The sequence below is a fragment of the Nestor notabilis genome, unplaced genomic scaffold (genome assembly GCF_000696875.1).
Source record: "Nestor notabilis isolate BGI_N333 unplaced genomic scaffold, ASM69687v1 scaffold243, whole genome shotgun sequence".
NCBI classification, from domain to species: Eukaryota; Metazoa; Chordata; class Aves; order Psittaciformes; family Psittacidae; genus Nestor; species Nestor notabilis.
The window spans coordinates 4,866-15,640 of NW_009922150.1; the positions used below are offsets into that span (position 1 = coordinate 4,866).

The 10,775-nt window shown below is 50.7% G+C and overlaps 1 protein-coding gene across 1 annotated transcript in view; it reads left to right on the forward strand.

Moving 5' to 3' along the window:
- Positions 1–4,320: 4,320 nt before the first annotated feature.
- Positions 4,321–10,775, forward strand: part of PODXL2 (podocalyxin-like 2) — a gene marked incomplete at its 5' end in the record, with an annotated part of 21,032 nt that continues 14,577 nt past the window's right edge. Inside the window, 2 exon segments of the mRNA XM_010011468.1 lie at positions 4,321–4,614; positions 10,580–10,767. Of these exon segments, the coding sequence (XP_010009770.1) occupies positions 4,321–4,614; positions 10,580–10,767 (482 nt within the window).

Sequence of the window (10,775 nt, forward strand, 5' to 3'; positions counted from 1 at the left end):
TGTGATGACATCTTGAGGGATGTTTGTGTCTTTCCTTGGAGAGAAAATTAAGGTTTACTTGTTGTTAATTAAAAAGCAAGAAAATTTTAAAGGCAGTTTGACACAGTCAGAGCCAGATCCCATTTCATCTCCCCAGATCCCTTCTCTCATTTCAGCTGGATACAGAAACGAATTATTTTCTCTTTCTCTTCTAGTCCTATTCAGTCCTGGGCCAGCTGGGAGCTTTTCACCAGCTGTCCTAGCCCATGGAGAGGTGACCTGCCTTGTGGCAAAGGGATAATGTGGTTCTTGCTCAGTTAATGGAGAAAATACTTGGGGGTTCTTTTAGAATTGCTTAGGAGTGTGAAGCTGCTCTTGTTCTCAGCACTTGGGGAGCGGTGGCAGATGTGCTTCCCTTAGATTCTATTTCATTCTTTTTTGCTGCTGAGCAAAACTCCCCCATCTGCGTTGTCTGGGGCCGCTGCACTGAATCCTCTGCTGTGCTGAACAGGGTGAGCTTCTCCACTTCGCCTTGGAGCTGTTTTCCGAGGGGCCCGTGGGGTCAGCACTAGCAAACCCGGTTCATCTGTGTCCTCCTGGCTGGCCCTTGTTCAGTGGCCTTGGAAAGGTAACACTGTGCTCTTATTCCCTGTGGAAACCACCTCCTTCTGCTCCTTACAGTGGGGAAGCATCTTCTGCAAGGTCAGTGTTGGCTCCACGTGTCACCTTTGTGGGTGCTCGCAGCTGGAGGGCTCGCAGCCAGCGCCGGCGCTTGCAGGCTGGTTTGGATGCTCCCTCTCCGCCTTTGTTCCCTCCACCTGCCTCTCCCACTTTCCATCCTTTCTCCCCCTCCTGTGTCTGCTCCGGGAAGGGTTTTCCTCCCGTGCTCAGCCCCAGGGCTGGCTCCCTCTTTAGCATGCAGAGCCTCATCTCCTCCAGGTTACGCAGAGGTGCCGCAAAAATAGAAATGAGAGACAAACGCCCCATTGAAGCAGCTGGCAAGCCCTGGCTCCGTTCCCTGCTCCCTCCCATCTACACTTGCAGGGCTTTATTCTTGTGCTGCTTTATTCCTATTGCTTGATGTGCCTTTTGGAATACAAAATTGGGAGACTGATGGCTGGTAGAAGACGACTAATCCCCGGTCCTCTCCCTAGGAGGAAAACAGCCAGTCACCCACCCATGTCTTGGGCATTACATTTCCCCTCTCAGCTGTGCTCCCTGTCTCCAGCTCAGCTCAGCTCGTGCTTTCAGTCTTTCTTTGCCTGTTGACAGCTGCGTTGAGCTCCTTTATGAGATGCTTGGAAGAGAGGGGGACGGTGGCAAATCTCAGGTCTGCTCTTTGGCGCCCCAGGCCTTTCAGTTCTCACTGCTGCTGCAAGAGTGGTGTCGGGATCCTGTCTGGAGAGGTTCTGGTTTGTACACTGTGCAATGGTGCTTTTAGCCCTGTGGCACTGGGGCTGGTGCTGGCATGGAGGGTTTCCCCAGGCCAGCCTCGGCATCCTGTGCCTGTGGATCAGGTCCCAAGGCATTGTGTTACTCCAGATCCACCGCAGAAGAAACCTGGCTTGCTTGGTCTGTCTATTAATGACTCATTCTTAGGGATGAGGTGGTGTAGCTTTATGTTGGGCTGAGGAGAGCAGAGCATCCCAGTAAATAAGATAATGCAGCTTAAGGGGTTTAACTGGGTAAACACTTGAGAGTTAAAGGAGGGTAAACAAACTCCCAGGATCTGAGCTTCCCGCATGGCTGGGATGAGCTTTCTGGGTGCCCAGGTTCACCTGCCATGAGAGGTCTGTTGTGGCAGGCTAGGGTGCCCAGGTTCCCCTTCCATGAGAGGTCTGTTGTGGCAGTCTAGGCACCATTACGTTGGAGCTGGGTGAGCACCTCTGGATCGGCGCAGGGACTGGCCTGGCCATGTCGTGTTTGTGCACAAGAGACTCTCCTTTTGAGCTCTCATTTCCAGCTGTGGTTTTCTCTGTGTGTGCACAGCTCACAGGGAGCTGTTCCATCCCCAGGGATGCCCAGAGGTGCTTTGGTTGGCTCTGTGATGCTGCAGAACCTTCCTTCCCCTTCGATACTCTGCCTGTGTTGCTGTTCCCTGTCTGTGGCTGCGCTGGCCTTGGATCAATAGAACAAAATAAATGAGATGGAGACGTGCTGAAGCCTGGCCCAAGTGTGTGTGGTAAAGAGTAACCAATATTGGATTGTGCTCAGTTGGGAGAATAGTGGAGGAAGGTGGAGAGGGTCAGAGCAGTCAGAAGGCTTGAGAAATGTGTTTCTGGCTTCCAGCATTCCCAGGACAGGTTTTGGTAATCAAGTGAGTAGCAGCTCCGAAACTTTTTGTGCTACAAGCCAGTGTTGTTGATGAAAGCACCAGGGCCAGCCCCTCCGCCACTGCCCCATAGCCCATCTTGGCACTTGCCTTGATATAGAGTTGTGCTTCTGGGATGTGGAGCTGTAGGATGCAGTGGTGGGGAGGAACCCCAGGAGGTGGCCTGGCCTGTGCCCTTGCCTGAAGGCAGTTCAGCTCTGCTTAAATCACTTCGTGCCACGTGGCTCCAGATCTGCGTGCAGTGCCCAGGTGATGGCTCAGCAGTGCTTTGGAAAATCTATTTCTGATACTTGAGGACTGTGCAAGCATTTCCACACCTGTGTTCCAGTGGTGCTGCAGAGCTGTTCCTAATGCGGGAATTTCTCCTCTTAAAGCGTTTCTAGTGGATGGTTTCCTATTGTGTATCAGGAACGTCTGGTGCTACTTCTCGAGGTGGTGACTTTTGTACTATTTCTTTTCATAATATTTCTGTTGTTGCCATCCTTGGGATCATCATTAGCTGTTCCTGCGGTCCTTCTGTGCAGGGAGGAGTCTCCTTGGTTTGTGTCCTTGGCTGATTTCATTGTGATGTTCCTAGTTTTTGTTCCAAGGTCACTAAGGGAAATGTTAAAAACCAGCAGCTTCAAGGAGAGACCTTGAGGAATTCCACTAATGGCCTCCCTTCAGCACAAGCCTCTCTCACGTTTTCATACAGCCAATGCCTTACTGTTTTCCTGCTCGCTGGTGCCTTTTCTTGCCTCTCCTGTAACTGTGCACGAGGCACTGTACCAGATCTTGTACTGAAGAACAGCTGGGTTAGATCTGCTGCATTTCTCTTGTCTAACAAATCAGTTATCAAAGAAAAATACCAAATTAGTCTTCATTTCAGTTTATTCAATTAGTTCAGTTCAGTGACTAGTTCATTAAGAGCTGAGAAGCACAGTATGAGCTGAGGAAGCAGGAAAACTTGTCCTTTCTTCTGATCTATGAATAAAAATCAGCTGCGAGAGGATGAGATCTTCGAGCTTTAATGTGCTGAAGAACAGAGGGCTGGGAAGCAATTGGTTCAGTTCACCCAAATGAGATACTTTGCTTGCTTAACAAAACTGTTTTAAATGTAAAACATGTTTTGGTAATCTCGTTTTTTTCCTTCTGTCTCCATATTTATCATGGTATTTATCGGCTGAATAAAGCCAAGTTCCAGGTGCTGTTCTCTTGCTTTTTGATTGAAGTTCAATATGCATGTGAATGTACCTTGACACAAATCACAATTAAAGTCTCATCTAGGACTCGAGAAGTGTCAGTCAAATTCTAGTAGATCAAATAGAGATAACAAGGATGTAATTGGTGAAGGAGAAGTGTGAAGTGCAGCCTGCCTCCCTGCTCGGTGTTTGGTCGCTGTTTCCTGGTGGTGCACCTGAATCCTTACCTGTGACAGCCCTTCCTCATGACAGCAAAAAATGTGAATGCAAAATGAAGTTGAAGTCAATGACTTCCATAGATTTCCAGCCTGCTTTAAAAAGTTTAAACATGATTGATATTGGTGATGTAAATAATTCTATTGTACATCAGTCCTCCTGCATGTAAGATAGCTGTGGGTCAGGCGCACCAGGGTGAAATCGCGCTTGGGTGACAGCTGGATAGGAAACTAGTTGACTTCACAGGGCCAGAATTTCCTGGTTTAAGTAGCAGACATTCCACCTCCTCTCCAGGATGCTATTCAACAACCCCATGGTACTTTCAAAGAGGCAGAAAGCCTCAGTGAGGGTGAACCTGCTCTGTCACATTGAAGATTGGTGCTGCAGGCTGGATGGCTTTTGGCACCAACTCCTCCTGGCTGTGAACACTCTTCATGGTTATGGTTGTTTCCCAAAATACCCCAGTTTTCCTCATCAGCTCAGAGCACAGCCCATCCGAGGGGCAGGGTACCTGCAGGCAGCTGGGCACAGCAGCTTGGCTTGGCAGGAGCAGAGGACAAACTTAGTGGGTGTCAGTCCTATTTCTGATCCGGGTTTACTGTCACCATACAGGGACCTTGCACCTCTGCCTTGCCTCCTCGGAGGAGACAACCGCCGATGGCCTCACGTCAACGTCCCTGCTGGAGTTTGCTGTGATGTCCCACCTGGAAGCCATGAATTCCCATGAACAAGCCAGCCCGGAGCCTGCAGAGCCTGATCTTGCCCCTGTCTCTCTGCATGCTGCCCCAGGATCAGGCTTTGCCAGCGAGGAGAATGAGGAGTCCAAGATCTTACAGCCCCCACAGTACTTCTGGGAAGATGGTGGGGAGCTCAATGACTCCAGCCTGGACTTGGGACCCACAACAGGTAGGTTATTTTTAACCCATTTGTCCTCCTCGTGCTGTGGGATTCCAGGAAGGTGGAAGGATGCTGGGATCTGTGTTCCTGCTTTGACACAACTCTCGCTAAGAGGGCCTGAGATTAAACGTCAGCTCTATTTTCTCACCTCAGTGCCTGACGTGTCCCCAGTGAACCCTGAGCAAGCACAGGCTTTAGAAACCAAGTTAGAGCTGAGCCTTTATTCCTGAGCTGCCATGAGCTGGGAAGAGTATTGCCTCCACCTAGCTTCCCATTGCCTCGTGCCCTTCCTTCTCTCCTTCCCCCTTTTATGCTCTCTTCCCACTCCCTTCTTTCTGTTGCTGTCATTCAAGCACAACCTAAAGGTCTCAAGATCAAGGCCATCCTGGGGTTTGAGTCAGAGCTGGGTTCCCTGGGCTAAATTCTGGTTTCCTCATTCTGTGACTTCAGTGGGGATTTGACCCTAGAGAAGGCAGCTGGTTTTGTCCCTTGGGCAGCTGTCCTGTTGCCTCCCCTGTGCTGTTTTCTTCCTGGGGGACTCATGGCCAAAATGAGTTATGTTAGCATCCGAGCTTGCTTTCCTCTCTGGAGTGTTTTTTGAGACCATTGAATCCCCCAAGCCCCTCATTGCTCTCAGGGAGAGGGATGGGAGGAAGGAGGAGGAGCATTGCAGGGTTTCCAGTAGCTTAGGAGATTATTTCACATGCTCCTGCTCTTAAGTGTCATGTGGGGCATGTATTAAGTGTTACCCAGGGGCCAGGCTTCAGCCTTATCCCTCCTCTCTTATCTGGTTTCACTGCCTCCCTCCAGCAGGTCTGTCTGACCCTGTGCAGGCAGAAAGCACGAGTCTTGTTTTATCTTTGCTCCTGTTTCTGTGACCTTAAAGAAGACCTCGCTGAGGGCTGCGGCAGGGCTGTGCCTCAGGCTGCCCGCTGCGACACAGGATGCACTGTGCAGGGCAAGGGCCATCCCAAAGCCCTTTGCTCACTGGCACTGCTGCTAAGCTCATCTGTCCATGCTCTTGCTGCCCTGTGGCTCGTGTGGCCCGGGGGCACTTGCAGGCTTGGCCGTGGGGAGCTGTGCTGACGCTGGGGTGGGTGCTGCATGCTCCCACCAGCGCATCCTTGGGCCGTGCTGTGGTTGAGCCCCCTCGGGCGCTGGCAGCGCGCTCGGCAGCGCTGTTATTAGTGTGCCAGCGGGCACCTGCGTGTGCTCAGGCCTGGACGTGACTTGGAGACCAGCGTGTGCTTGTGCATTGAGAGGAGCCCGAACCAGCCTCGCCTCTCGCACGTGCCTCCTCCCATCTGTATGCACAACACGCTCCCCTCTGCTTCCGTTCTCGCCTGCAGTGCTCTCCTCCATGAGCAGATGTGCTCTTTCAGCTGTCCTCTACACACCCCTGCCCTATGCAGTGCCCAGCTCACCACCGCTGTGCTTCCCAGCACTGCCTTTACCCCTGGCCATTGCCGTGGCCAGAGCTCGTGTCTCGGTGGTGTTTCAGAGCTGTGGTTAATAGAACAGTTTGAATTATTCAAGAGCTGGGAGCACGTTTCTACTGAAAATTTAATTAGAAACCTGCTGTGTGTCATTTTACAATAAAGGATATTGTAATAGCATCCCTAAATTGGACAGCCTTCCTCTGCACGAGAGGCGCACACAACCGACGGCCCTTACATGCTGCATGTGTGGCAATTCCATGTGATGCCTGCTGGAGCTGTGTGATGACATCTGTTGGGTTATTTTCAATGTATAAATCCATTAAACAGTTTCAAGCAGCTGCTGTTTGAGGAAAAGGGAAAAAAAAGCTTATGGTATAAGTTTTCATTTTGTGGAATTTCTCTCTGAACAACAGTGAAGTGTAGTCTGGCATAGTTGGTAGCTCTGTCCCAGGCACAGATTTGAGACCCTGTATCAACCAAGGCACAAAGCAGGATTGTGATACTACTGGAGAGAGAAATTCCCTGCTGTGAAAGTCGACCTGTGCTGGCTTCTTTCTGTGTTTGGTGCAGAGACTCTGGGCCTGGAATTGGTGGTGATTGTGCAGATGGGCCAGATCTGAGATTCCACAGAATCATGGAGTCATTTGGGTTCAAGGGACCTTAAAGCTCATCCAGTTCCAACCCCTGCCATGGGCAGGGACACCTTCCACTAGAGCAGGTTGCTCCAAGCCCCTGTGTCCAACCTGGCCTTGAACACTGCCAGGGATGGGGCAGCCACAGCTTCTCTGGGCACCCTGTGCCAGCGTCTCAGCACCCTCACAGGGAAGAGCTTCTGCCTCAGAGCTCATCTCAATCTCCCCTCTGGCAAAGCTCTATTAATCACTTCTTTATTTTAATTTTGTAATGTCCTTCTGCAGTCCGTGGGGGGACCCCTCTGCCTTTGTGTGAGTCTGAGGCTACAAGAGGTAACAACAAATAGCAATCTGCAGCTGCTGCTCTGGGGTTTTAAGTGCACTCAAATATCCTTTAAGAGTACTTCAGGAATCATGTGGCATTGGGGGCCAGCTGTTAGTAAGAACAAACCCCCAGTGGCAGAGCACAGCTCAGCCTGGGGCTCTGGTCCCTCTGAATAACCTGCTTCTGCTGACTTATGCTATGGAACAGTAATTCTGTATTGACACCAGCCTGGGAAGGACCCTGAGATTGATCTCACTGTGAGTGTGCACAGAAGTGCATGTGTGCTCACCCATGCACAGCTGCTACCCAGTGGAGCTGCATCTGGGAGAGATGGATTAGGTCTGGTGGGAATGTGGATGCATATCCTTATGGAAAGAATCAGCATGTGATTCATATTGCAGCCAAGAAGCAAGTCAGCAGAGCTGTGAACCTGCTATTTCTGCATCCCACTGCCTTCAGGCTTCCAGGGAACATGGAAGCTTCTCAGTTTGTAGTTTGGGTTTGGCTGCTTTGTTTCAGCTTTGGTATGAAATTGGCCTGAGCCACAGATTAACCCTGAAGACAGAGTGGACCTGCAGGGACTCGCATCTTTCCCTTCTTATCCTCCTTCCCCTTCTTCCCCATCTTGTTTTGCCTGGAGGGTTCCAATCCCCATGTTCCCTTCTGTCACACTGGATTTCCTGGGCAACAGAGGCAACATCTCTTCTAGATTTAGGGCTAGAAGATGAGAGTCATTAGGGCTGCAGGTCCCTTTAAGTCCCTGATTTTTAGAGAAAGAGTTATGGTGGCATATCCATCCTGGGGAGCTCCCTGGTTTGCAGCTCTCTGTTCTCCTTTGGCTCAGTCAGAACACGGTGCCCCAAGTGTTCCCCTTCCAGTGAAGGCTCTAGATTGGGGCAGCCTGATCACTAATTGCTGGGAAGGGTGGGCTCCCAAAAGCTGATGCAAGACTTGTGAATGAAGGCACTCAGTGCCTCTCCTCCCTTGCTGCAATCTCCAGGGATCGGAGTGCAGCATCACATCTTCCCATGTGATGGGCTGGCACAGAGCTCAGTTCATTACAGCCAGGATCTGCTCTTCTAGCTCCAAGGTTCTGCCCTTGATGACCAAGGCTTGTCTGTGCAGGGAGCTATCAAATCTAGTCTCACAGATTGGTGATTCTCTGGGATGGCATGTGGTGATTTGGGAGGGTAGGGAGGGAACTGTAATCTTTTAATTATTCATAGTAATTAGCAGAAGGGGTTCCCAGCAGAGCACAGATGAAGGGACACAGGTCAGACAAGTTAGAAGGACTGCATTCGAAGAATAACTTTTCTGACCAGCTAAAGGGATAAAATCTCTTCCATCCCTAACTCTGATAGTGAGATTCACTTCTTCCTGTGATGAATTACTTGCTTCTGGCCAGAAACATCCCAGTATCTCTCAGCCTTACTGAAATCTACTGCCTCTTTATCCAGACTGACAGCAAATCTGATGTTCTTAATACCATCTTCAGCCCAGGCACTAATGAAGTGAAGCACCTGGTAAAGGCTGTCTGCATAAGGAGCTTAGTGCTGAGCAGCCGCCTGCCCCAGCTCAGCTCCTGGGATGCCTCTTGTTTATGCCCTGGTTTAGTGCACGCTGACACCTCAAGTGATCAATCCTGGGACAAGCCACCTCGAGCAGGACGTTGCTGGCAGAGGCTGACCTGTGACAAAGGGTTTCTCTGTGTTACTCTGGTGCAGCTATCCCTGGCTGACTCTGTCCTTGGGTGCCTGATCTCTACCTGAAGCAAATTCCAAGCATGATGAAACCTAACCACTTTGCTACCATGGGTCTTTCCTTTAACTGTGATCTCTCTTGTGTGTGTGGGCCTGTCTTAGAGTCATAAATAGAACCGTCTCCTAGCTTTGTTGGTAGATTAGGTTATTAGCCCAAACTGGCTCAATTCCAGCACCAGGAACTGCATTTTGCCTCTTTGAAATCCCCCTGCGGAGTAAATCCAGTGGAGTACGTCTCTTTGCAGTAAGCCTCCCTGCTCTGTACTGCAAAACAGTGAGCAGAGTCTGTCGTAGACCTGGCTGTGTTTCAAGCAGTGAGTAGGGTGCACCTCACACTTCCCCAGGTTGCCATCGTGCTTCAGGAGGAATGGTGCTGTTGAGCTGTGGTGGGAGCCCAGGAGTGAGTGTTCTTGTCTTTATTACAATGCCTTCTAGTTATCAGTAATTCAATCACTGCATAACATGATCTTCCAGTTTAAACCAATAAAGACCATATGGTCAGGTTGTGGGTACTGAAAACGGGGAGGGTCACCCTTTTTCTGTGCTGTCCCAGTTGCTTTAAACAGCCAATAGTGCAAATAGAGGGAACTCTGCAGTAGCTGAGAGCAGCTTTTCTGAATGGAGGAGCAGCAGAAATGTACTGAATTAACGTCTGGCTGGGAAACTGCTCTGGTGCAGAGCCAAGGCTCGGCCCATCTGGTGTCAGGGAAGTTCTGTATTGATTTTGGGGGAAGCAGGACATCGCCTAAATGGCAGCTCCTGCAGGGGTTTGGAGCTCATGTTCACTTCTCCCAGGGCACGTCGTCTCCCCAGGTGAAAGGAGTGAATTTGTGTGACCTGGACCTGGGTCTGGGAGATGCAAAGGGCAGGACTTGGAGGGCTGTGCAGGATGGTTCCTGCAGAGAAGAGCCTGAGGGTCTTTGTAAGAGAGCTTGAAGGGAAAAGCTGGGGAGGAGGATTGGGGGGTGGGTGTGAAGACAGCTGGATGCTGCAATGAGTAATATCACTACTGGTGGAAAGCACTGCGGGGTGAGCTAAGGCGGTGGTGGCAGAGAGGTGAGGTGGAGGTGTGGAATTTCATATGTGTGACCCAGACTCCCAAGGGGATGGTGTGACTGAGAAGCTGCCCACTGTGCTCATCTGGGCCATCCCTGCTAGACTGGAGGTGCTGGGACAACTTCATGGCTCCATGGGCAGTTCTCCTGAGCTGTCTCCCTCTGACCAGGCTGCTCCATCATGGCATGGATGCTCTCTTGTTTGTGGCTGGAAGGGGTGTGTGGCATTTCAAAGCTGCCCAGGTTGATGCAGGTTTTGGTGGTATTACTTGGCTGGGCCAGGGAGGAGGGTTTGGCTTGCTGTACTTCTGTTTCTCTTCCCTAGTATTTCCTCTTTAGCTAGTGGCTGACTGCTGCTACCACCCCATATCTTTCTGAATCCCATGTGAAATTAATCTCCGGGTGTCAGCCTGATTCCTGACACTCAGAACTTCACTTTAAACATGCCAGGTGTCAAAACTGTTATTTATTATTGTCCCTGAGAATGCCTGAAGACAGAAAGGAGTGGAGAGAATGAACATGTGAGTTATCCCTAGGGAGAATGGCTTCACTGGGATGGGACAGGGAGCTGGGGGATGTGCAGGAGGCTGTCTGCACTTGTCAGGTGGGATTGTTCTTTTCAGTGGCAGGCTACCTGCTCTTGGAGTGTCTCTGCCATTGGACCCCATCTGTGGCTAGGCATATACAATGGGGCCAGCTCTCTGCCTTTCCAGGTTCATGGTTACTTAGGATGTGACATAAAGTCTTTTGGGTCTCGTTTTAGATTACAACTTTCCTGCTGCATCTCAGAAGGCCGGGCAGAAAGGGAACAGGACACGGGTGAAGGACAACTGGGCACCAGCCACTGTCCAGCCAGCAGCAGAATTTGTTGATCCTGACTCACACACACCTTTCTCCAGCACACTAGAGGAGGAGGAGGGGCTGCTCCCCATAGAGCACTCCAGAGGAGGAGCGGAGAG